The sequence below is a fragment of the Poecilia formosa genome, unplaced genomic scaffold (assembly GCF_000485575.1).
Source record: "Poecilia formosa unplaced genomic scaffold, Poecilia_formosa-5.1.2 Scaffold402, whole genome shotgun sequence".
In the NCBI taxonomy this organism is placed as follows: Eukaryota; Metazoa; Chordata; class Actinopteri; order Cyprinodontiformes; family Poeciliidae; genus Poecilia; species Poecilia formosa.
In genome coordinates, this window is record NW_006800341.1 from 24,086 (window position 1) to 50,550 (window position 26,465).

Below are 26,465 nucleotides of genomic sequence, written 5' to 3' on the forward strand. Positions count from 1 at the left end.
AGCCAGTCATTTGATTCAGGTGTGTTGAAGCAGGGATGCATCTGAAACTTGCAGGATGGTGGCTCTCGAGGACTGGACTTGGCCACCCCTGCCCTACACTTTGGACATTTATAAACCCTTTGTCTTGCACTGTCTCATAACTGTTGATGGTGTTCAGCATGACTTATCATGGGTTTCATTTTACCAATGACAAGAGTTCAATCATATTTGCCATTTCGGCTGTGTACAGTTAATGTGAGAAGGCATCCACATGCCCTTTATGCTTTCAAGTATGAATGTCTGGTAGAAAAAAGCGAGAAGTCTGTAGTATCTACAAACCTTTCCATCTTGTCCAGCAGTTCCTGCAGGCTGCTCTGGAACTTTGCGCTAACTGTGTTGGTCTGATGACGTCGGGCTGCACTGTTGCGACGCAAATTGGAGTGCTGCTGCGTCAAAGACTCAGAATGCTTCAAGAAAAGGCTGGATACCATCTGAACACAAACACAGAGCATGTACAGTTAGCCTAAAAGACAGAGCTTCTCTGGTAACACGAGGATGATATTTGTTAAAGATACCTAAACATTAAACATTAACTATCTGAATAGTTAAAATACTGAGATTTTTTACATGGAGAGTATTGTAATTACAGTCTGCAGCCTGTGGTTACTGATCACAGCTTACATTGCAACACACCCACCACACCTTAAAACATTTTCATAGCCTTTGATGTTTTTCACATTTTGTAATATTACACTCATAAAATCATTGTATTGTTGGAATGGTGCTCTTGTTGTAGGCCACTGGGGCCTTCATTGACCAGCTGGATTAAATGACACACCCTATTTACTCAGGCAATGCCAAGAGGTCATTGTGTTTTTTTTGAGTATCACTGGAAGGAAAGCTAAATAGAAATGAATGCTAAACTTCTGAGTATTTTTTTTATTGTGAAAGTTTATAAAAAGCCCAATTATTGTCTTTGCATTTTATAAATATGTGCAGCATACACATACTTGCAACTTTGTGTTGGTCCATTGCATCAAATTTGACAAAATACGTTGAAGTTTCTGGTTTTAATGTAATAAAAATTAAAAAGGCTTAAAGGGTTAAAACAATATTTTCACTCAATTCTTCTAATAAAAACATTTTGTGATTATTTTCAAGTGTTTCTTCCAGAATGCCACCCAAAATGTTAACCAATTTAACTGCTAGTTGAAAGCTAAATGGGATTTTATTTCTGAAAGATTTTAGCGAGGAATGCACTGCTTAAAAATAACAAAATCTGGATTACTCATCAGATGAAGATAGAACTGGCATGATCTTACTCTGTTCCTGCTTTGAATGAAGAGGTCTAAAACATCCTGCCTCACCAAGTCGAAGTTTTTGTCCAGGAATTTATGAACCTGTAAAGCACATTGTTGGAGCTCAGACAGAAAATTTAAACCGTGAACAAAGTAAAACAGACAGAAATGTACCTGGTAGGTGACTTTCCCTGCATAGTGTTTCAGGGTAAACTCTGGCAATGGCATCTTGGGCCTGGCATACAGTGGATCATTACCATGGTGATAGTGGCACTTCTGAAGGAAGGTATGGTCTGTTGCCTAGTGATAATTGTGGATGGTTAATGGTTGATGTACCATGGAAACCATGTGTCTATAGCAGACATACATATTTGGAAAACTGATTCAGTCTGTCCCTGATGAAATGCTGCTCTTAATTCACAATGAGCTCCACAGACTCTGTAATACATTTATCTCAATATGAGCTCAATCATTTTATCATGTTGAAGTGATGATAGCAGCAGGTAGATAATTAAGTCAGCATGTTTAATAGTTTTATATTGATCTGATCTGGCTATGATACAATCCCTTGAATCATGGAATATTCAACAGAGAAGGCTTTTAAAACTTAATTTCTTCTAAATGTTAAGCATGAATTATTTCAATCAGTTATTGCTCTCAATAGTTCAGTGTTATGACATCTTGCTTTATTCAGACAACCTATAATTAGTTAGACAGGAAAGTGGGTAATGAAAGAGGGTGAAGACATGCAACTACGGTCATCATGTCGGGAATCGAATCAGCGACGGCCAAAATGACCCATAAGACAATATTTGTACATTAGTGGTGTACAGCCCACATGAAAACATAAACAAAAACAAAGTGTCACTTTTTCTAATGATGGGGTCAATTTAAGAAAAGTCATACAATTTTAAGTCGGAAAAAGATAGTTCCAAGTATTTTTTCTACAGCTAAACATGGTAGTGGGTCACTCTTGACCCTCAAAACAACACAAGGGTTAACAGGCTCATGATTTATGAAGAGCTAAGTTTTTACTGATGATTTATGAAGAGCTAACATTTGGCTGTTTCTCAGCACTATGAGACAAAAAGATCAGTGTAAAGATTCTGTGTGTTTATTCAGTGTACTCTTATCCATATTTTAAATGCCAAAATGGGAAACATGTTTGGTACCTGGGGGAAGCCGCACTGGTCGTCCAATATGCGTAGGATCCCATGAGGCTTTGCAGCAATGAGGTCAAGACATGCCTGGTTATTGCTGAAGGGCTGTGGCTGCCACTGGATCTGCTCCCGCATGTATTCCTCCTGCAGAACACCATTCAGGACACAACAACAAAGTTCATGAGGTTAATAAAACCAATAAACCATCACAAAAAAGCATAAAGTTTATCAGGTAAGAAAATGTTTTATTTTGCCAGGTTTTATCTTTGTGGGTCCATATGATATCCATCAATTGCATTTAATTAAAAGTCCCCCTGTCCCAACCATGCTCTCAAAAGGCAGAAGCTTCTGATAACTTCCTTCTTACAATGGAAGTCACCATATAAATCTTCACATTATGATCTGAAAAATATCTTGGAGACTTTGTTACCAATACTTTTGTTTTGGCTGGAAAATATGGTTTGAACTGAAGCCCAACCTCCACTTTCCAACTGTAACCTCATAACTCATTGGTAGCTTTCCATTGCAGTCTCATTTGTTTATTTCCTCATGGCTTATAAATATGGCTCCGAGGTTGAGCAGTTGTCTTACAATCGGAAGGTTTAAGATTAGATTTCAGCTTCCTGAAATAATGTGGTCACATGAGCATTAAGCCCAAATTAAAGACCAGTCTCTGCACAAGTGTATAAATGTACATACTTTTATGGATGTGGAAGGATAAATGTGGCTGTCGTGTAAAGTGGTCAGTGTGACTAAAAAGGCACCCAGTTGATCCCAGAAACTGACAGACATCAAATAAAGACACAAACACCTTCCTGTCAGTGTCTGAAGTTAAATCAGACCAAACTGTTTCAGGTCAGTTAAAAATATCAATATTATTTTCAATATGTCAGAGAATTATTGTTTTTATGTCTTCTAAATCAGAAGTGTACATACTAAATTATTTCAATTTCTTTAAAAAATGAGGTAAAGCACAGATGATGTCTCAAGATGTTGGAAACATTGGATAGGTTCACTGACATATCTGAAATAATTGGAGGAACACCTGTGGATGTATTTTAAGGCCACAGCTTGAACATGCTGCTTTCTTGTATGGCACGATGGGAAAATATTGAGAAATCAATTGAGATATCAGGAAAAGAATCATGGACCTGCACAAGACTGGGAACAATTTACTGAAGCTTGTAGGTTCCAGGTTAAACACACCTACTGGGAGCCACAGGCCTTAGCACAGCTTAAAGGAAAAAGTAGGAAAAAGAATATCTACCCTGAACAGACAGCTTGATCTATGTCTCTAGTGACAAAGTGACAGTGTTCTGTCTTTGAATTCACAAAACACCAATTTGTCTCCAACAGCTGCTCTTAGATTCACAGCTAAGCTCAGATTTGCAGAGCTCAGAGGCTCTGTCTGCAGCTTTGGATTTTTTGATTTATGTTTACTTCATAGCTTACATTGCCTCGTCATACCCGCGTTATATGTGACCACAGGTATAAAGCTCTGCTCTGCCTGAATGATCCTCTTCCAGCAGACAGAAATAATTGCATAATCATGTTTCACAAACTATGTCCAGTCAAGGAAGGCTCATATCAGGCAGGGGTCAGCAAGGTGAGCTTTCAAAGCAATACACAAACACCACATGCATGAAATAAAGCTGGAATGAGTTTTGCACAACATTTATAGAGCTTAACATTTATGTTTGCATGTGTGACTATTAGATTATCTGAAAGAAGAGCTGCATCAATTGTTAGAGTGATAGCATGACTGTGTGTTATGGACATAGCTTTGTCATGACTTGGGTTGTTTGCGGTTATACGTTTGTTTCTATGTTTGCACTTTTCTATGCTCTAGTTCTTACTTTTTAGTTCAGTCTTTGTAATCAGCTTAGTTTTTCCTACCTTTCCTATATCAGTGTTTTACCTCAATTATTGTTTACTTCATCCTCAGCTCTTCTCATGTTCTATCTCCTTCCAGCCTGTGTCTCTGGTCTCTCCTCACAGCTGTACCCTGTTTCCTGTACCCTGTTTCCAATCATCCATCTGTCACTTGTCAATAATCAAGCTCCCCAGTACTTAAGACCTTCATTTCATTTCACATACTCCTGGTGTGCTGCAAACTCTGCAGTAACTAGTTTCTGCTTAAATTAGCAGAGAAAGTGGGCTTGTGGAAGTCAACAGAAGAAATGTTAAGCCAAACAAAACTCTCTGCATCATATCAACAACATCTGAAATCTGCATTTAATAATTAGAAAAGAATCTAAAACACCTGACAGTGGATACAAAGCTTTCACTTAACATCTCTTTCAGAATCACTTGGTTTTAAAATATGACTGTTCTCTGCCATTGTTAATGGTTTAGAAGAAAATTAGGTTGATGAGGTAAAATTTAAGCCCTGAATGATTTGGCAGAGTTAAAAGGATTTAAAAGCAAAAACCATCCTTGTGGGTATGATCAGGTATAAAGCTGAAAATGAATGAAAAACCAACCAAAGTCCAAAGAAAAACATCTGTTGACATTCAGAAAGTCTGAAAAAGCTGCTGCTTAAGAACACTTACAAAAACTAAAAATAAGTCTGGCTTTGGATAAGCGTGAGATATGTGTGAGAATTTTTTTCCAGTTCAGTGTATAACTTCTTGATCTAGAAGTCTTAACTTGTGATCTCCCTGACCTGCTCCTCCTGGAAGACGACTCTGTTGAAGTAGAATTGCAAAGTTTCATTTGCGTAGTTGATGCACAGCTGCTCAAAACTGTTCACCTGTAGCTCCTGAAGAGCAAAAGAGAAGACATTGAGAGGTGTACGGGTAAGTTAACAGAGGCAAGCTTTAATCCATCACCAGAGGAAAATCTACAGAAGAGATTGCTTCATAACGTGACCTCAAATCCGTAGATGTCCAGTACAGAGATGGAGAGGGCTTCAGTGCGAGGGTAGACCCGTCCGTTAATACGCTCTGTCAGCCAACTAAAGAGCAGCGTGTACAGGATCTTGGCAACAGCATCTCTGTAAAAAAAACAACAAAAAAAAACACACAATAAGGTTTCTATGGAAACAGAAAACTGGGTTCCTATGGTAACAGAAGACATCTGAAAAATCTCCCCCCGGCCCTGAGATCCTTTGTCCTCACATGCCTCAACCAAAGATTGGAAGAGAATATCAAAGACTCTCCACTCCCCCTGTGTATAAGTCTCCTGGTGTAGTTTTTTTTATAGAAGGGTTAAAACAAGAATATTAAAAAAGCTTCAAATAAGACTGTCAAGAATGGGTTCAGTTGCAAAAACAAAATGCTATAACCTCAATTCTTTTACTGAGAATTTACTTCAGGCACTCACCTGGCATCTAAAGCGCTATCCACTGTCAATGGAGTGTAGATCTTTTCCCTCCCTGTATCCTGAGGGACAGAGGGGAAGAGAGTTCAAAGACACAAATTGGATAACTAGCACCGCTCTCATGCCGGTATGATAACAGTCTGGAAACATGGAAACATCCTATTAAGGTTGAGTGTGAGGTTGACCATGTGCTTACAGTCATTTTATAAGTGACAGCTTTCTGCAGACTCTCTGGTGAAACCTGCAGCAGCTCGGCTACCACTCTGATCTCCTGTGCACTCACCACCGCCGCAGCCTCCTGGCCCTCAACCTGGACAGAGGCACATACATGCAGCCATGCTGTCACCATCTGCTGTGTCTTTGAAACTGAATAGAGTTTTATATTGCATTACCTTGCAAAGGTATCCATACTCCTGAAATGTTTTCACATCATGCCACATTAGACTGTGACATCACAAACATCAATGCATTTATTTAATAAAACTGGAATGCTGGAAAGATCTACAGCTCAGGAGATTGCGTTGCAGTGACATATTTTTTAAATGGACCTCGGTGGCGGTTTCTCACATCGGCATTAGAAAACAGAGCGGTGCAAAAGAACCAGATAAAAATAATTTGCCATTCGCACCTTGAAAAAGTTTTCCATTGCTTTTATGTATGTACAGTCACTGAGGAGATGGTGTCGCCTGCTCCCTGCTGAAGAATAGTTGACTACATGACATATATTGTGTGGGACTGTACTGCTTTAATTATGCTTTGGAATTTAGACAATTTCCTGCACTGTGATTGTTTGAGGGTGGGATATTGTGCAAAATTGATTTTTTGAGCTTTGTCACATTCTGATGTCATTTTCTAATAAAAATATACCCGGAGTGTTGCTTTGACTCATTTATGCATATTTGAGGAATCCCTGAGTCGCTCATGGTGATTCAGGATGCCTTAATGCCTGAGAGAGCTGCCCGTTTCCCCAGAGCTCCACCTTGGAGCTTCAGCCCTCAGCCAAGTTCCAGCCCTCCCCCCCACGCCCACTCTTCTGCCTTATAGCTCCACCAGAAAGCTGTAACTAGCAAACTCCAGGTGGAACTGCACATCTACTGAGCTCATCATGCAAACTACAGCGCTCCTAAGAACGGTTGTAAACAGCATCAATGGACAGCATAGAGAAGCAATGTTGTGATGACGTGCTGAAGGGGAATTGCCAGAGGTTCTTAAACAGACAGAACAATCTCAAGGTGAAGACGAATTTCTAAGACAAAATACAGCATTTTCATTGTTATGAAAATGCTGTATTTTGATTTATACAGCATTTTCATAACAACTGAAGGTGACATTGTGTCTTTATTGTGATATTCCCCTTTTAAGGATGTGCTGAAAATTTGAAACTTTTCCTTGAAAGTTTGTGTTCATAGATGTACTCATTCTAGTATGACAGAGACTAGGCTATAAAACAATCTGCCTGTAGACAATGTTCATAGAGTCACAGCCACAAAATCTGCAGCTGTGATAGCAGGCAAAAGTGGCTCTATAATGTAGAACTCGGGGGGGATGAGTACAAATGATTTTGAATTGGTATTTGTAAAATAAATAAATAAATGCATTGAAGTTGTGGTTATAATATAGACAAATTGTTGAAAATTTGAAGTGGTATGCATCCTTTTGCAAGGTGTGTATGTGTCAGTTTGACTGAGTGAGACCTGATGTGACTGGAAGTAGACATTCCCCAGATGAAGCACCGAGGACAGAAGTCTGTAGATACCATTTTGCTCTTCTGGGGTGAAGCACAGGATGTCCATGGCATTCAGCAAACGCCTGAAATCCTCCCCATCATCCTTACCCTCTATTGTACAGTTTCCTCCCTGCACACACATGAACACACAGACACACAGCTGTCGTCTCATTAGCATCACTGACAATATACTTAACCTCATCTAATTTCATTCTGGTTTTAGAACAACTCATCAGCAGCTCTCTGCTTATTTTTGCTAACTTCTGAAGTTTAATTCTGCTACAGTTCAGAAGACCCACTTCAGTGCGTCACAACACATTAATGCTTATTACCAACAGAATGTAAGACATTTTCCATTATCAGACTAAGTGCAGCCACTTTCACTTCTGAGATTTTCAGTGCATAATGAAAACGTGTGTGGTCTTTATCAGCTAATTCTTTTTAATCTTTCTTTAATTAAAGAAAAAAAAAAAAACAGACAAGAGTCAATGTTATTAACCAAAGATGAAGACATCTTGAAAAAGCATAAGGCAAAAAATTAAAACAATCTGTGACTTAATTACTAGCAATAACAAGAGGTGTTATTCCACAGTGTGGACACAAGAAGACATGCAGCAAATGGCCTGAGACCAGTGTTCTGTCAGATCAGCATACTTTGTCAGATAGTTATACGCTTACCTCAGACATGTATATACTGTCATTACCATATGATTTTATTTAATCAGCAACATAGAATCATGACGTAGATCATCATAAACTTTGTTATTAACAGCTGTATGGCATCCTGACTTAGCGGTTAAGTAGATTAATGAGTTTTACACGGGCGTGTGTTGTAGTTGACTGCAGCTGCAGCTAGACCTGCTCTAAATACACTGAAACCACGACAACGCATGTATAGCTATCTAGTTATCATATTATAAACAATTTAATGACTTATTTTCATCATAACTTGTTGCGTATGCTGAACTGATGACTCTGCTGATGGTCTGACTTCTTAATGCGCATGCGCGGGCATGAGTACTGACTGCATGTATGCTATCCTGACAGCATATGGCTATCTGACAGAACACCGGAGCTCAAACCCTGGTCAACTGCATCAAGGATTATAAACTCTGCATGTTCAGCCCACGCTCTAACAACTGAGCCACCCAGCACACCGAGTCCCTGTTCCTATCTCTAAACAGCATTTGCCCTCTATCTTCACATGTATGCTCTCAAAGAGCTGCAGTTTTTGTGGCTGTGACTTTCACACCATGGAAGGGGAAGTGAACTGGAAGAGTGAAATCCATGCTCCCTCCTCCTGAAAATCTGTGACTTGCTAACTGCCCTATCAATACCTACTTTAATGACGATGGCACCCCGTCACTGATTGGCCAGAAAACTGGCCTTAAGTACAACTACACAGAGAAGATAATGTCAAGGACAAAAATAGAACAAAATAAATCATCTCATCTGTGTGGTGTATATCACTATGAAAGCAACATGGGCTTCAGCTGGGCCACCGGCTGATGGCCACCATGCCAAACTGCAGTGATGCAGAATCTCAAAAAAGGAGCCCAGACCATTTATTCAGAGAAGAGTACATCAGCATGCTTTTCAGTAGGCTGAGAAAACACTCTCATTTTTAACCATCTTTTTAATAATATTACTGTTGCAAATTTTCATGGGGTGTTAGTAAAAAAAACAACAGACAATATATTTCTAAAAATATTGCTTAGTGAAAAACAAATATCTAATTTACAAGTTTCACTCTTAACTGAATTACTAAAATGAATTAGACCTTTAATCAATAATGTTCTAATGTATTGAGATGCACCCAAGTCCCTGGTGTCGTGCTGTGTGAGTGAACCTGATTCAGATAGTAGTACGTCTCAGCCTCCTGCAGATACAATGAACGCTTCTCATGAGGGGAAAGACCTGCCAGCATCTCATAGAAGATATGGTAGTTCCTCTCTGATTTGGCCTGTGCATTTATAAAACACAAAAGAGCTGAAATCAATCATTTGTTCAATGGAAGGATGAAAACCAACAGCACTAACTAAAGGCTTGATGCCTCTACAGCAGACTTTGCGCATGTCATGCAACCTTTAGATGCGTCACTTCTCTAACACACGAGAATTCAATTATTTATTAGGGGTGCTTGCCCAGCCCCTTGTTCTACGTTTTCTTCATACAGATGGTCTGGACGTTGGGCAGTTGAGAAGCCATCACTTGCTGGAGGCACAGATTCTGTTGAAATTTAATTTTACCTAGTTGCTAATGTATATAGTGCATCAGTTTCACACTATGAAGCTTACTGAAAATTGTGTGTGCTGTAAATAACCCCATGAGAAATAGGGCCATTACATCTTTTCCAGCAATAAAATGTTTAAAACATTCCTCTTGCTCCAGCTTTAATAGTTTTATGATTTGGAAGCGTGGCCAACATGAACTGAACGGCTTCCTTCACTGCCATTGCTAAACTACATCCACGGTAGGTTGCAATTCTAAAACGGAGAAAAGAAAATCAATACCAGTCGTTCCTCCTATACACTGATTGGCCAGGATAAAATCCATCCAGAGAAATCGAACTCAATATGACAAATCCCAAACAGAGCACTGAAGGATGAGAATCAAACTGAATTGCGTATGAAGGAAACGGCCAGGCTAGTGATTCATCTGTGTTGGAGAACAGATGCATATAAACGTCGTCGGGTAGTAGTTATTTGAAACTGGACCTCTGCTACATCCTGTCCACTTTCTCAGTATAACTCATGTGTAAGAAGACTCCTCCTGACACGCAGAGTGTGTGTACAGGTGTGTGCTCTCGTGTTTCTCACCTGAAAGACAATGCGGGACTTCTCCAGCAGATACTGAGACGTTATGGCACCACTGATTACACCCCTGGCGAATGGCACACAAACATTCATTGCTGTGTTAGGTAAGAGGTCATACATGTGTAATGTGGTTGGCTCCATGACATCACTGCTCTAAGAACATATGTCATCATGATGTAGCTGCTTCTGGGACATGTTTACATATTTACCAGGAAGACCCTGTGTTTCCATTTCAACAGATGAGTTGTCTTTACAGAATCAAACTAACATAAATTTAGCTTGATGGCATTAGGCTAATTTAATCTCTGCATAATACACTATGGAAATAATGGAAACTGGTCTTTTGAATTGGTGTAAATAGAACTGGTGCTATACTTAGACATTTATAAAAAATATATTTAGTCACACCCTTCATGATTAATATAACCCAGACTTCTATTTACTAGTGAACTAAATCTATGACTAAATGTCCCCTTTTTATCTAAAACATTTCAAATTTTCTCTAATTAACAATTGAGTACAACAGAAAAAATTACATATTTGAATAAATTCATTAAGATTTTAACTAAAAATAGTCAGTGCTCTTCGGGCTTACTAATGATATTCTCTCCGGTATTGCTTTTTTTAATTTAAATTTTGTTAAAGTTTTCTGTCAGATATATCAACAGCTTCTGATACTACTGATTATGTCCTACTTCCACATACAAAAATGAGTTGGTGCCCCAATGCCTTGCAGAGACTGGCAACTGAAAGATGCTTAAAAGTCCTAGAAAACTGAAACTATCGTTTGACTTGTTCAATAAAAGCAAGAGCAGAAAATATAGTTACTCACTCCTCCATGTAGATTTGTGTGTATTTTCCAAAGCGTGAGGAGTTGTCATTGCGAACTGTTTTGGCATTTCCAAAAGACTCCAGCAGGGGTGTAGCCTCAAGGATCTGATGAAACATCGTCAATAAAACATCACTGGTTTTGTAAAATGAAAATGTTAGTTTACCATATATAATTTTTTTTAAAAATACCTCAATCTGGACAAACATGATGCATATGGGGGAAAAAAAGTTCATTAAAATGTAAGAGCATAAAGCTAAATTAGAATGAAGCTACAGAGCAGTAATCAGTGAATACCTGTTGAGCGACGTTGCGTTTGTAATTTATGGCTGTCAGGTAACGCAAGATCAGCTTAGTGGCCTCAGTCTTTCCTGACCCACTTTCTCCACTGGAAAAAGAAAAATGATGAGCGTACAGTGCAGGAGTTTTAATTGGTAAGAATGGTAAGAAGAGTGTTCTTCTCAAAATGGTCAGGTACGGCACGGAAAAGGGTGGATGAGTGCATAAAAAAGCTATATCTATATAATATGAATTTTATTGAAATGACAGTTTGTATGATATTCTTATTTCTGTAGCTCCCAGAAAATGGCCTTAAAAATTGGTATCTTCAGGTAACACAATTCTGAATTACAGATATACCATTTATTAGGTCATACTTGTACAATATTGATGAAGAATTTTCATCGTTCTTGGTACCTTAACAGTTCCCAGAGAAAAGACATTAAAATGGTAATATTTTGTAAAGTTTAAGAGCTGCTTACTGAAATCAGTATTTAATAAAAACATATTAGCAGCAGCAACTGTGACATTTCATACCTGATCACAATGCATTGGTCCTTTTTGGCATCCATCATGCTTGTATATGAGAGATTAGCAATGGCAAAGAGATGACTGCAACACAAAGACATTTTTCATGAATGACCATTATTTTTACGCCTGTCACTTCTGGGTGCTGAGTGTGTCTGTTTAATGCATATGTGGTAGTGAAAAACATGACCAAACGCTGCCTTGGGAACCAACCAGCTACAATGTAACAGTAGCCTATCACTTACATATGAGAGCGCAGGCATTTACACCCTGCTTACCATGATACTGCATCTCTAAGTACGGCTTACCATGTAGACGTACTCAGAACAAGAGCACAACTGTAACTGATACAGTTCAATAATATGAAAGTATTCTTGCAAAAGTACCTTACACCTCCAACCTTTACACATTTTTACAAGCACAAACCTTGTATTTTATTATTATGTTGCAATAGTGTTTGAAGCAATTTTCCAAGCCATAGGTATTTCACTTTCCATTTTCTAAAAATGGAAAGATGATACCACAACTACTAACTTATCAAGGACATCAACTAATTTGAAAAGCACAACAAACAGAACATTACCAAAAGGAACAGACAAGAGGTCAGTGGTAAAACCAGAGGAGATGCAGAGACCCACAACTCAAGCGGGAGTATCTGAATAAATAAGAACTAATTATGACTCTCTCCTACATTTGGCTTTTATCCAACAACAGCAGAAAAAAACAATAAGAAGTCCTGTTTAGCTTTTGCTATAAGCTGTAAGGAACAAAGGAAACGTGGAAGAAGGTGATCGGCAGACGAGACCAAAACTAAACCTATTGATCCACATGCAAAACACTGTGTGTGAGAGAAACGGAGACAAAACTCATCCTGAATCACACCATCCCCACAGTGAAACATTTGAGTGAGGATCACAACATCAAGGTCTTACGGTGGGTTGTCACTCAGACCGTGGCCTTCATACTTGTGCACCATGTCTGTGCCGTAGATGTTGAGCAACTTGTATGGATTCACAGACACAAGAATGTTCCCTATGTAGGTCTGAGGGAAAGGAACAGAGTAAATAAGGGAATTCGCTTAGTGTTTGTGATATTTGGACAGATTAGTTTATTGTCATGTTAGACGCTGAACGTACATATGTAAGTTCATGGTCAAAACGTTTCTTCAGGTTCATTAGAACAGTGGTCTCATTCAGCTCACTGAAATTAAACAGAGGAAATTAAAGGCAAACCCATTGAAAACACAGTCACAATTAATTAGCAGTGATGCATTCACTTTGAAATCCATTCTTTAATATTATAAAGAGACAATCTGGGTTTTCTTAAACTTCTGTTGCAATGGCATGAATTCATCTTTTAAGATTGGAAAAGAAATTGTTTCACACAAATTTACTAAAGTGCTGCATCAAATAAAAATTTAACTTTTAGCCTGTCATAAGGCTATGTCTTTTTTAAACTACACAATCGTCGAAAGAATGTAGCAGGAAGAACATCTGAAATATTTTTATTTGGTCTGAATTGTGCTTACGGGAGCTGAGTCATGTCTTCCATTCCCTCTGCCCAGCGTACAACTCTGTGGTTTGTTGTGGGCATGCTTATTATAGAAAAAATCTAGACACAATTAATATGCAATTATTATGGCATTAGGTCAACAAAACAACAAAACCCATTCTAAATTTAAGAAACATAACCAATATTGGTTGCACAGCTGACATAGATTATGGAATATGGTAAACATTGAAGAAAAAACCTTGTGACTTTTCATCTGGTTAATATTTTACCTATTTTACCCATTGCTTGAACTATGACTGAAACATGAATGAAAACAGATACCTTGTCATACCAGCTTTGACCTGGTACTCTAGCTCTTCCAGGAGTCCAGTCCAAGTTCTGGAGCTGTTTTTCTGGAACCTGGGGGCTTGGTGAATATGCTTCCAACATTCCATCTTCTTTGTACATGGACCACTTGGACAAATTCTGAACCGTCCCATGCGGCAGAACCCTTTCAGCTGCCCAAACATTTTCCCCACCTTCTCCTCCACCTCTGGCGTTCCTGGCCCAGTGACCAGATCGTGGTCCATACGGGGGTATCACAGCATAGCGATGGTCCTCCCCCTGAAGCTCTGTTGGCACAGTGTACGAAGCATAACGAAGCTGCTGATTTTGGATGGCGTCGGACAGTTTTGGGTTGCGGAACTGGCGTGTGAGAAGAGAGCCATCTGGAAGCCTGTGAAACAAAGGACAGCTCCTTTTTTGTATAGAAAATATAGAGTCCATGAACCAAATGTCCATTTTAACTTTTCATTACTCTTGCAAGTAATACTTATACAATGTTTCTCCTATTGACTATGACTGAATTATTTCATTGTTTTTTTTTTTTAGTTATCTTTAAAACATTTTTTGTTATTGTTTTTAAGGTTGACCAGATTTTGTCTTTGCTAGGACAGAAAAACACATCAGAAATGGTGTTTTTGAAAAAGATGTTGGAATTCAGGCTAAATTAGGCTATTTGATTAATGTCAAAGATCTTTTGAACCACATCTAAACATCTGTAAACATCTTTATACGTTTCAGTTTCAACCACATTTTTGATCATTTACAAGTAACATCATCCTTTCTGTATCTGTGCAAGAACATTTTGCTGAGGGGAAATATTTATCACACACAGGCAGATCCTCAACAGGCCTCATGGGATAACCTCTTGGGAACAGACCTTATGCTTCATTAGTATAAGCTGCTGAACATGTTATTCATTGCAAAACTGTGTAAACTTGAGTCATTTTTTATAATGTCCAGCTTCTAATAAAAATGTAGTTCCACACCTGTAAGTGATACCACGCAGCTCTTCGTTCTGCAGTGCAGAGGTCAAGTTGGGGCTGGTGGGTTTGGGTGCACCTGACAGGACTGAGGTATCAGAGAGATGGTAGAGACCAGCAGAGCGAAGTCCCTGATTCTGCCTAAGAGCAGCTGCCAGGTTTGGAGTGGATGGCTTCTGGCCAGGCATAACTAAAGAACCATCAGGGAGCCGGTAAGTCGCACTTCGAAGATCCTGGTTCAGAAGAGCCTAAAGGGGCAGATCAAAGAACTTAATGAATATCACAATGGCCATAAATCCCTAACCTACGGTGCCTTGCAAAAAGAAGAAGAAGAACAAGAAGAAGAAGAAGAAGAAGAAGAAGAAGAAGAAGAAGAAGAAGAAGAAGAAGAAGAAAAAACGTGTGTGTTATTGTAATTTTCAGTGATGAACCAATAAAGAAAATTGCAGAATTGGGAAGCGAAAAAATATGGGGAGAGTTTCTCTTTACACGTTCATTGTGATGTACAACATAGGCCTGTCGCAATAACAAATTTTGATGGATGATAAATTGTCCCAAAAGTTATTCTGATGAACGATAATCTTGTTTTCAGACCATTTTCAAGTAATATAATGATAATGTCATACTCATAGACATTCTAAAAGATCAATAAAGTTTAATACTGAAACTGTAAGATATTCTAAATATCCAAAATAAATAAGAAAAACAACAGAGACAACAAATAAAATGAATTATGAAGTCTCTGTAAACAAAACTGTCTTTAAAAGAAAGGACCACTTGAGACCAAAGCAGCAGGCTGAAGACTTTTGTCATCCAGTTTTTGGTAGAAAGAGAGAGCAAAGAGAAAAACGATAAATTATGCAAATGGAAACGATTTAGCTCCTTTTAATTTATCATGCGATCGATTGATTTATTGCTTATTGTAACAGGCCTTGTCACATGGCTTCTTGCAACAATTAAGTTAGAGTCATTTTGTAATACCAGTAACAAGCACACTTTGTAGCAGTTAGGGCAGTTCTGCTTCCATGGTATGGTTCATGCCGAGTGTGGATCAACACATTGGACACAATATTTCTTGATGCATTTCTGCCCTTTACATGGTGTTTGGGAGCTATTATTGCTTCAACATTCATTACTCATGTGGTCTTGGATTGAGTTTCTGCAGAGGTGTTGGGCAGGCCTAACAACACATCAATTTTCAAATCATGCCACTTATTGTCAATCACAATTAATAGTATTTACTTCAGGATTATTGGCCTGTATTTACTAATCCATACCAAAATCATACCATGTTTTTTCTAAAGTACTTTAAAACAACATAGCAGCTGACTGAATTGCAGTCCAAAAAATGAAAGTGAAAGAACAGGAATAAATCTCCACAACTTATATATCTTTTATTACTGGTGGATAAAGATGTTGCTTCTTCCAAGAAGCCCTGGATCCAAAGTGAGCCAAGCTGAAGCCTGAGAGACGCACAAAAGCTGAAAGAAGTGGAAGTTTGACCCCACACATGTAATCCACCACTAGCAGAGAGGCAGCTGCTGCTACTTTCCCCTTTCATTTATCCCAGCAGCCACTGCCACTGCTTTCCCCTTTTCTGCCTCCACTGTCCCAAGAGTGAATAAGTTGCAGCTGTAGAAGCTTTCTCTGCCGCTAACCAAGTGGCAACAGCCTTTGTTTTCCCCAACCAGCAGCTGTAAAAACTCCTCTCATGCTCGACCATTAAAATGTTGTACAACAAAAATGTGAAAAAGTTCAATGGCTATGAATATTTCTGTAATACAATATATAAAATGTATACTCTATAAATTCAACATGCTGAAGCTTCTATCATATGTTTAAATTTAGTCCACAATTTGAACAGCTTATGTCAAATTTTGAACAGAGAAAACATACTTTGGAAAGATTAGGGCCAGCTGGTTTTCTTGGGTCAATGATGATGGTTCCATCAGGCAGTGCGTAGGATACCCCTTTTAGATATGGATTTTGCAGGGCTGCTGTCAGGTTTGGACTCTTTGGCTTCCTTGGGTCCACAATAATAGTTCCATCTGGAAGGGTGTATGAAGCAGCTTTCAAGGCTTGGTTAGCAAGAGCCTATAAGAACAAATGACTTCTGTTAAAGTGTTTGCAACAACAACAACAAAGCAGTAGATTACTGAAAAATATAAACATCAACCATATGTCCTAACTACAACAACACACGGACAAAAATATGGAAAAACATCAGAAAACCAGAAAAGAAATCTCCATTTATAGCTAACCTTTGCCAGATTTGGTGACACTGGAGTATTTGGGTCTCGAACCCCCTGCGGTAGAGTAAATGAGGCATTCCGCAGTGATGAGTGTTGAAGAGCATTAGACAGGTTTGGAGAGGTAGGTTTCCGTGGATCAATGATGATAGTGCCATCTGGGAGGGTGTACGAAGCACTCTTCAAGTAAGGGTTCTGAAGTGCTGCTGTAAGGTTGGGTGTCTTTTCTGTTTTGGAGTCTATCACAATGGTACCATCAGGAAGAGAGTAGGAAGCTTCACGTATGGCTGGGTTGTTCAAAGCCCTACTGAGGTTTGGGGAAATAGGATGCTGAACAAAAAAAGTGTAATAATTATTTATAATATTATTGCAAGCATTATATGTTAGCTGTATACATTAACTACTGTTATACTGAATGTATTGTACTACAGGTGGTCATTGGTTACTTTCTGTCTAGAATCTATAATGGTGCCATCGGGAAGAGTATATGAAGCCATCCTCAGATGCTGGTTTTGAAGAGCTCCAGAAAGGTTAGGTGACATTGGCTTCTGAAGTAGACGAGGGTCCTGTTTGAGTTTAAGATAGAGAGTAAAAGGAAGGGATATCAATTGAAGTTATAACCTTTTGCCTTTGAAGAGACATTTATTTGAACATATTATTTACCCTGATAACTGATCCATCGGGCATTATATATGAGGCACTCCGGACTTGTTGGTTTTGCAATGCACGGCCAAGCAATGGTGAAGAACGGGGATCTGCATACGGGCTCATAAAGGTTCTTCCTGGCAGCTGGTATGATGCCTGCATCAACTGTGGGTTCTGCAGAGCTCTTCCCAACATTGGTGAAGAGGGTGATTGAGTTACAACTGAGGACCGTCTGAGTTGCATAGGTGTCTGAAAGGAAGCCTGGCGGAGATTTGGGTTTTGTTGCAGAGCACTCTGGAGCTGAGGCCCAGCTGGGGCATAAGGATTCCGTTGTTGCATTATGGGAGATTTTAAATTAGACACATTACGCAAACCAGTTTGGTTTTGCAGTGCATCTTGAAGCAAAGGTACTGTGCTAGGTTCAGAGATGTAATCATATGGCGTACCAACAGTTGGTCCATATGGAGATTGTAACTGTGGGGTTTGATAAGAGGTCATGCCTTTCATTGCCTGACTATGTCTCATGGCTCCAGAGAGCAGTGGAGATGAGGGTACAGAGGGGGTATATGGAGACTGGGGTCTCTGAATTGGAGAAACATAAGATGCTTCTCTTATGGCTTGGTTTTGCAGAGCTCCAGAGAGCATTTGTGCAGGAGGGAGCAAAGGCTGCTGATAAGGTGATGTCGGTCTCTGCAATGTAGAATCATGAGGTTCTAGTAATTCTGGTGCCATCAAACCCATGCCTACCATTTGGACAGCTTCTGGTGCAAGTGCTGAAAAAGCATCCGGTTGAATAGCCTGGTTTTGCAAAGAACGGGACAACATAGGAGATGAGGGAGCAACAAGTTGTTGTGATACCTCAGTATAAGGATGCGGGGGAAAACCAGTTTGGTTTTGCAGTGCATCTTGAAGTAATGGTGTTGGGCCAGGCTCAGAGATGTAATCATATGGCATAACAACAGTTGGTCCATATGGTGATTGTAACTGTGGAGTTTGATAAGAGGTCATCCCTTTCATTGCCTGACTATGTTTCATGGCTCCAGAAAGCAATGGAGACGAAGGTACAGATGGAGCATATGGAGACTGAGGTCTCTGAAGTGGAGAAACATAGGATGCTCCTCTCACTGCCTGGTTTTGCAGAGCTCCAGAGAGCATTGATGAAGGGAGCAAAGGCTGCTCATAAACAGACATCGGCCTTTCCATTGAAGGACCTTGGAATTCTACTAATTCTGGAGCCATCTGACCCATACCCACCATTTGGGGTGCTTGTGGTCTAAGGGTTGAAGGTGAATGTAATCTAAGATATTGGTTCTGCAAAGACCTGGATAACATGGGAGAAGATGGGTCAACAAATTGTGGTGATGGCTCAGCATAAGGATCAGCATAGGGATCTGACACAACGGACTGACGATTTAGTCGAGGAGAAAGGCGTGGAGATGGACTGCGTGACATGTATTTAAGGGAGGGTTGCGGGGAAGGGGGAGGCATGCTTCTAATTGACTGCCGGGCCCTAAGGGGACGCCCTCGAGCAATGGGGCGAAGAGGAGGACGGACAGATTCTTTTCTCCCCAGGGGTGTTCGGTGGACCATAAGAGGGGAATGGAAAGGAGAAGAGTGAAGGGAGGAGTCTATGGTAAGTACAGAAGATCTATTACTTCTCACAGAAGAAGCACGAAATGGGCTCACATTTTGTGTGGGAGGGGGCACTGGACGCCCTCTAAGACCCATGGGTGAGGGCCTGACAGTACCTAAAGGAACATTTCCAAATGCCCTAGGCCTGGCCAATGGCGTGGGATCCCTGAGCAGTTGAGTTGAACGACGAGAAAGAGTAGGGGAGGATGGAGCTGGCCGAGGCCCTGCAGGAGACAAACTTCGGTGAGAAGGAGAGGGTGAAGGCCTTCGACTTAGTTGAGGAGAGAGAGGTGGCGATGCATGACCAGGGTAAAGGGAGGGTGGATCATGTATCTTTCTGCCTCCCACCGGACTTCGAGCAGAAGTGGGTGATGGCTGGGGACTTTGCATCCTCCTGGAAATGTGGGGTGATGAAAGGGGCGAATGCTGCCTCATTGACCCTCTCTCCAAGGATGGAGGACTACGACGAATTACGGAGGCACGGGGAGAATAAGGGGGTGAGGATGCTCTGGCCAAAGGAGAAAGTGACTTCGGAGGCTGCCCTCTACGATGAAGAACTGGGGACACCATAGGAGAAGCAGGTTGTGAAATCTGTCTAGACAAAACAGATGAAGGTCTTTGAGCATTAATGAGCCCACCCCTCATGGAAGGTTGTGGGGAGGGGATCTGCCTTCTTACAGCCATAGGGGTGGGGACTGGTGAACCCATGGCTGAAGGATGCCTTTGCATTTGTGGAGAGGGTATAATGACAGAGCGACGAGATGGAGTCGGAGAAGATTGCATGCGCCGTGTAGGGAGAGGAGACATGGTCGCTTCTTTAATGATCATGGCTGTTGGTGTTGGGATGGTTGGGAGGCTGTAACCCTGCCTCTGTGGTATCATCATTGGGTCTGCCATCATCTGTAGTGGTGAAGAAAGACATCCATTACACTCTGCTGGTATTAACATAAGCTCATGCTAAAAACAAAGACACTACATGCTTTCATGGTGTATAATTTTATATTATAAAATCATACAAAGGCTAAATAATGTTTATGTTAAAATCCAAAAACCAAAAAAGGATATACTTTCTTTTTACCATTTGGCTAATAAAGCTTATGTGAAATACAGCAGTCTATTAGTTAAGGAACAGCCTGGGCAGTTTAGCACCTCCCCTCAAAATTACATAGTGTATAACATGTCCTACAATCAGATCAATCAGCTGGCCTTAGCACCACCATGGACAATTTCAATTTTGTTGTGCTGCTTGCTTTAGATTTTTTTCCAGTTTGGAGAAACTTCATTAAAAATTACTATCAGGAAAGTATTTCCGAATTTGCTAGTAAAAAATTGTAGCCCCTTCAAGCACCACAGTTCCTAACTATGCCAATGCAAAAGCTGGCTGGGAAAAACATGACTTTCTACCCCAGTCTCTTTCTGTGTGTTCTACATATAGCACTTTGTCACAACACCTCAATATCTCCAAATATTGTCTTCTTAGGTATAATATACCATTCCCTCTTGGACTAAAGCAATGACAGACAAGAACTACAATTACCTGTGGTGAAATTAGTTGTGGAGATATTGGTTGTTGTTGGAACAACTGCTCTGACATCATCTGCTGCTGGGGAAGCATTATTTGCTGGGGCATCAACTGCTGTTGTGATGACATCTGTGTGGGCATCATTTGGGGCAACATATTTTCTTGTTGAAACATCATTGGCTGCTGTGGGGATAGTATCTGTTGTGGTGACAGTAGTTGTTGCTGTTGAAAAGGAAACATAGGCAGTTGTGGTTCTGGTACTGGGATTTGCTGTTGAAATGACATGTCTTCGAGTTGATATGGTGTAAGAGGAATCTGGTCTTCATACTGGATATCTGACATGTCTTCAAACTCAGGATCGGGAGGCAAAGTAGGTGGAGGAGGCAGAGGAACATCTAATCGCTCTTTTCCAAACAGGCGCACTTGCGGTCTAGGAACTCTAAATGTTATGTCCCCTTGCTGAATTCCTCCCAAATCATCCCCCATTTGATTCATATGACCTACATATTGGTTCCCATTCAGGCTGTCTACTTTACCCATACCTGGTACTCCAAGTTCAAAGACCTGTTGGGCTCCATGTGGGAATGCAGTCTGTTGGGAGCTCAAGTCTTGGTATATTCCGGGCTTGCTATATCCAACCTGAAAGTCTGGCTGAAATCCTCCTTGCATTTCCATTGTTACAACAGGATCCCCATAATAACCTTGAGGCCCAATGTTGGAGTAACCCAATTGTCTATTTGCATAGTAAGCTCCCTGATCATTTTCATCATAATAAAACTGAGTCTGAGGATCAAGAAATCCTCCTATGTCCCCTCCATACATACCACCCATATGCATTTGAGGATAGTAATCCAGGACTTCATCATTATACATTGCCTGTTGTTGTTGGTACCCATAATAATCAAAAGCATAATCAGCTTCCTCAGTGTCATAATACCCTTGGGCAGAGGAGTAAAGGTTATTGTAATCATTAAATCCATCATCATAATATTCAACATTTGTATCATAGAGTCCGTCTTCCTCATAGTAACCCAGGTCTTGATAGTCTGCCCCTTCCATCTCATTCTCGTAGTATCCATACTGACCATATCTTGCATAACCTGGTGCTGACTCAACTCCATAATCATCATAGCCATCTTCATACCTGTAACCTCTCTGGTCAACTACATAGTGCTGGTCATATCCATCATCTTCCTCCCCAAACGTATAACCATTGTTTTGGTAACCATGCAGAAACCGTCTGGAGCTGGATTGTCGTGTTTTTCCTCTATGGCCATCTAAGCCATGATGCCTGGAATTTTCTTGCATTTTTTTTGACAGAAACCGTTTGGTAAGCCAATTAGTTGCTGCAGCAACCTTGCCTAGTAAGGCACTACTGTTCTTGAAGTCATCACTTGTGCCATCCTGCTTTTTAAAGAGACTTCTGAAGAATCCCCCTTTCTTTTTATTTGAATTCCCTCCCCCAAGACGAAGTAGCATGTACGTTGGCTTTTTTCCTCCATCGGCTGCTGCCTTTTCTTTGGCCTCCTTCTCCTTTTTCTTCTTTTGGCTACTTTTAAATTTCATCATAAACCGTGAGGTATTTTTCATCATAGACTTTCGGCGTTTTTTCTTAGCAAGCCGGCTCTTCCTCCTTCCCAAGCCAAGGAATAAACGTGATGTGCTTTTCAGTTTCTTTACACTGTTCTTGCGTCTTTTGATGCCAGAAAACTTCATGAACATTTTTGACATGTTCTTCAGACCTTTCTTTGGGACTTCTTTAACAGGAACCAGTGGTTCCTCCTTCTTCTTTCCCTTTTTCTTCTTCACATCTGCATCTGATTTTCCTCCTTTATGGTGATGATCATCTTTAGATTTTTTTTTAGATTTACCGTGAGCCACTTCCTCATCATCATCCTCATTTGAATCGTCATAGTCTTCATCATCTTCTTCAGAGTCGTCACCACGTCTAGACTTCCCACCCTTCTTGGCTTTACCCGCTTGCCCTTTTCTCTTTTTGTTGTCCTCTGAATCCTCCCAATCTTCTTCTTCACTGAACTCTTCCTCCTCTTCATCACTCAGTAGCTCCTCCTCTTCCTCTTCAGACTCTACTTTTTTACCTTTTCCTTTGTCTTTTCCTTTTTTCCCCTCATCTTTGCCTTTAGATGGCTCCTCTTTTCCCTTCTTTCCTCCTTTCTTATCATCTTTTCCACTCTTCTTGTCATCCTTTCCCCCCTTTTTGTCATCTTTTGCTCCCTTTTTGTCATCTTTTGCCTTCTTCTCATCCTCTTTTTTTTTCTCTGGTTCAGGTTTTCCACCTTTCTTGGTGTCCTTTTTAGTATCTTTCTTACCAGGCATTTTGACCACTTGCTAGAAGCACACCATGCTCCCAGTACAAAGTTCAATGCTGTTGACCTTTAAACACAAAACATAAAAGAACAAAATTTGTATCATGTTTGTGAAGTTAGATTGTCAGTAATGCACAAAACAGTGACATTTTTAACTAACCTTAAAAATATTATTGTTTTTGATGTGACTTTATGATTCTTCACCACTGGTTTGAGGAAGGAATCCACCCGTCCTTAGCAGTTCCACACTGTTCAGATCTGATCCCCATGAAGACTCCTGTACAGATATAAACATGCTGGTTCCTAACATAATATATAAAATACTCAATTGTGAACCAATGTTTCAAGTCAGATGACTCCAGATCTTCCAATCTGGAGTCATTCAAGAACCCTACTTCCTAGCTTTAACTTTCTTTAGGTCTGAGAGTACATTACCATAAGGACTAAAATCTCCATACAGGTATCTGTGAATAAAACTGAATTGGACAAAGAAATAAAATAACGTACAAAATTCTCAATTCATCCATCTCTTTTTTTACGTTTCTCTTAAGATGTGTTAATTTTTTTTAGAGTGGTCCTCCTCAAGAGTAGTCACCACTTGACGATGAACATCTGAAAGGGTTTTTGGAATCAATAGTTTTTCTGTCTAGCAATAGACAATAAGAAGATTTTTTTTATCTCTGTTAAATAATTTACATGTTCTCTCTTATAAAGTTAACAAACAAACAGTTAACAACAAAGCTTACAAAAGCTTACAAGGACACAAGATATTATTTTATCTCCAGGTGATTCCAAAAGAGGTTTTAGCTGAAAACATTGAGTTCAGTAGACAATCAGCTACGACATTTGCCTTTCAGGTCCTTCCACCTTATTTTTGACTATTTAAGCTTGGCCAGTATTTATAGTCCAGAAAGCTGCATTGCAAATGTTTAGCCAAGGGTTTACATCCCAATTTTTCTTAAAGAGCCTGTGAAGCTTTGTTTAGTCTGCTAGTTAAACCCCATCCATGTTCCACTAAATAAAACAAATGACTTTTTAAACAATTTAACACTGTCCAGACAGCAGGCTACATTATTTTCTCAATATCTGCTCAATAAAATAAATACTGCATCATGATTTTTATTTTTTTATTTATCAAAACTTGACTTTCAGAAACTGTTCATCTGTGACTGTAATTTTTCTCTTCCACTTATCCACTATCCTTGCTTTTAAGGACACCTACACATGATTAAACATAAAAATGTGGATGAAACTAAGTGAAAAAACCCACCAATGTCCAAATTACAACTCAGTCAGACCTTTAGAAAGCCGGGAGAAAGACCTGGAGAAATATTAGTCAAAGCCATGTCGAAATAGTACAGAAACATCTCTGATATTTCTGTATTATTGCTGATGTTTCTATATTATATCTGTACTAATACTGGAAACCTAGTATTAAGAGAAAATTGAACAATATTTTTGAATAATACTGCATACAAAGATCTTAAACCAATGCCTATGTTTATCAGAGTGCACAGTTTAAGCTTAATCTAGCTGTAGATTTAAATAGAATAGTCTTGTCTACTGATTTTCAATTGCCTTTTACTAAATGCAAAACCTGAACACAACATGATAAAACATAGAAAAGGCTTTACCCCCTCAGTGGTTCAGTCGTTTTCCAAGAGATGCGTAGCCAAAGCTAAGTTCTTAAGACAATGTTGACAATTTCATTCACCTGGACAGTTCTCCATTATTGGCTCCTCCCTTTTGGTCATAAAGAAGACCTGCCTTTGTTGTGGTCGGGGTCTGAAATCTTCAAACACAGCGTGTCTGATCACAGGTATCTTCTTCAATAATCAAGAAAGAAAAAAGTAAAAAACAATAAATAATAACTTCAGTTTGCAATGTGCTTCTCCTCTGATTTTATCATGTCCTCCAGTGATAAGCATAACACATTCTGTTACTCAACACTACATCCTGTGCACAGTGGGTGACCTCAAGGGAGTGTGCAAGTAAGAGAGATGGGCAGATGAGTTGTATGTGTGTACTTATGTGAAGGTGTGTGTGTCTGTGTAGACACTTCCTTGTCATAGGTCATGGAAGGAGCCTTAATTTGTCATCTGGCTCTGCAGGTGAAACTTGAGATTGCTGAGCGGCTGAGGGGGCGGGGCATAAATAATACAAAACGTCCAGAGAGGAACAGAAGAAAAGCATGATTGGCTAATCTTCTGGGATGCAGAAGATAAGCTTGATTAGCAGTGAAGATACTGTAAAATGTACAAATGCTGAGTAATTAACGCTCTCAGACTTCATTTATTAGCATGACAGAAGTTGTGTGTGAACACCTGCACACATCTGCTGTTGAATCTGCTAAGTTTTTTACTCCCCATATTATCACTAACACCCCCCACCCAATATTGTTATCCTTTCTGTTTAAACTAAAGTGAAATAAGCCATGTAGACACTGCTAGCATACTTTGACATATGTTAAAGTACGAAATGGGGCAAAGGTCGGAGTTACACACACTTGTTAAAGATATGACGTATTCCCTCTAAGGTATCAGTTACACAAGAATGACTCTCAAACACACAGAGCTCCAGCCAGGGAAGGATCGGTAACAGGGCTGTGATTATTAGTGCCATCAACCAAATTATCCTTCTTCCTGAGGGAAGGGGTCAGATTGCCGGTTCTGTCCAGCTATAGGGTACAGGTGTTAGGTTGCTAGATCCAGATCTTGTAGATTATCAGTGTATCTAATTATTACCAACCAGCATAGAGCACACGTCAATGTCTATACATGTGTGCACAAGGCTTCACAAAGACATTCAAAAGACTTAATGTTACACAAGAATATTTATTCCTTTCCCCACAGTTTTGTGTCTCGTGGTGATCAAGAAAATGAAAAGACCTGATGAAATGTAGGTAGCAAGTTTCCCAAAGCAATTCGTGTTGGCAGGTGGTCCTCCAAGTTTAGATAGAATTTGTAAAGAAGAAACAGCATAGAGACACCAAGATACACGCCTGGGAGAACACAGCAGATTTACAACAGAGGTGAACATGATGATTCTCATCAAAAGCATTCAGATCCTGGGGAGAAGTAAGAGATCATCTCTGGCAGTTAACTCACAAACTGAGATATCCCCCCCACACACACACACCCACGCACACAGCAATCTGCTGCTATCTAGTGGAGCAGTTCAACTCCTGCAGCATTCTTAATTTGTTGTTGGTGAGAGTAGGTTGGTGGTTCGCAAACTTTTTTTAATGAGTGCCATATCATCATGCTTGCCTTGTGAATTTATACCATGCTTTCAAAACTTGGACTTTGTTATTATCATAAGTTATGTGAGAAAAAAAA

General features: G+C 39.8%; 1 protein-coding gene and 1 long non-coding RNA gene across 4 annotated transcripts in view; both read right to left on the bottom strand.

Moving 5' to 3' along the window:
• Positions 1 to 23,000, bottom strand: part of LOC103154823 (unconventional myosin-XV-like) — a 47,021-nt gene extending 24,021 nt beyond the window's left edge. The window contains exons 1-25 of the mRNA XM_007576241.2: positions 20,816 to 23,000; positions 17,665 to 20,178; positions 17,448 to 17,567; positions 17,014 to 17,331; positions 16,649 to 16,846; positions 14,759 to 15,000; positions 13,770 to 14,163; positions 13,465 to 13,547; positions 13,073 to 13,136; positions 12,869 to 12,978; positions 11,946 to 12,020; positions 11,427 to 11,517; positions 11,321 to 11,326; positions 11,133 to 11,236; positions 10,304 to 10,367; positions 9,334 to 9,447; positions 7,453 to 7,614; positions 5,955 to 6,068; positions 5,762 to 5,820; positions 5,309 to 5,432; positions 5,103 to 5,198; positions 2,450 to 2,581; positions 1,452 to 1,577; positions 1,302 to 1,379; positions 319 to 470 (exon numbers count right to left, since the gene is read on the bottom strand). Coding sequence (XP_007576303.2) covers positions 319 to 470; positions 1,302 to 1,379; positions 1,452 to 1,577; positions 2,450 to 2,581; positions 5,103 to 5,198; positions 5,309 to 5,432; positions 5,762 to 5,820; positions 5,955 to 6,068; positions 7,453 to 7,614; positions 9,334 to 9,447; positions 10,304 to 10,367; positions 11,133 to 11,236; positions 11,321 to 11,326; positions 11,427 to 11,517; positions 11,946 to 12,020; positions 12,869 to 12,978; positions 13,073 to 13,136; positions 13,465 to 13,547; positions 13,770 to 14,163; positions 14,759 to 15,000; positions 16,649 to 16,846; positions 17,014 to 17,331; positions 17,448 to 17,567; positions 17,665 to 20,178; positions 20,816 to 22,531 — 7,256 coding nt within the window. The 5' untranslated portion in view covers positions 22,532 to 23,000. The remainder of the gene's footprint in view (positions 1 to 318; positions 471 to 1,301; positions 1,380 to 1,451; positions 1,578 to 2,449; positions 2,582 to 5,102; positions 5,199 to 5,308; positions 5,433 to 5,761; positions 5,821 to 5,954; positions 6,069 to 7,452; positions 7,615 to 9,333; positions 9,448 to 10,303; positions 10,368 to 11,132; positions 11,237 to 11,320; positions 11,327 to 11,426; positions 11,518 to 11,945; positions 12,021 to 12,868; positions 12,979 to 13,072; positions 13,137 to 13,464; positions 13,548 to 13,769; positions 14,164 to 14,758; positions 15,001 to 16,648; positions 16,847 to 17,013; positions 17,332 to 17,447; positions 17,568 to 17,664; positions 20,179 to 20,815) is intronic.
• Positions 23,001 to 23,042: 42 nt separating this feature from the next.
• LOC103154808 (uncharacterized) overlaps positions 23,043 to 26,465 on the bottom strand; it is a 5,783-nt gene continuing 2,360 nt past the window's right edge. The window contains exons 2-4 of one of the 3 annotated variants that reach the window (XR_477966.2): positions 24,762 to 24,919; positions 23,288 to 23,404; positions 23,043 to 23,194 (exon numbers count right to left, since the gene is read on the bottom strand). This is a non-coding gene — a long non-coding RNA (uncharacterized LOC103154808). Of the gene's footprint in view, positions 23,195 to 23,287; positions 23,405 to 24,761; positions 24,954 to 26,465 lie in introns of all 3 variants that reach the window. The other 2 variants (XR_477965.2, XR_477964.2) reach the window with 2 other exon arrangements.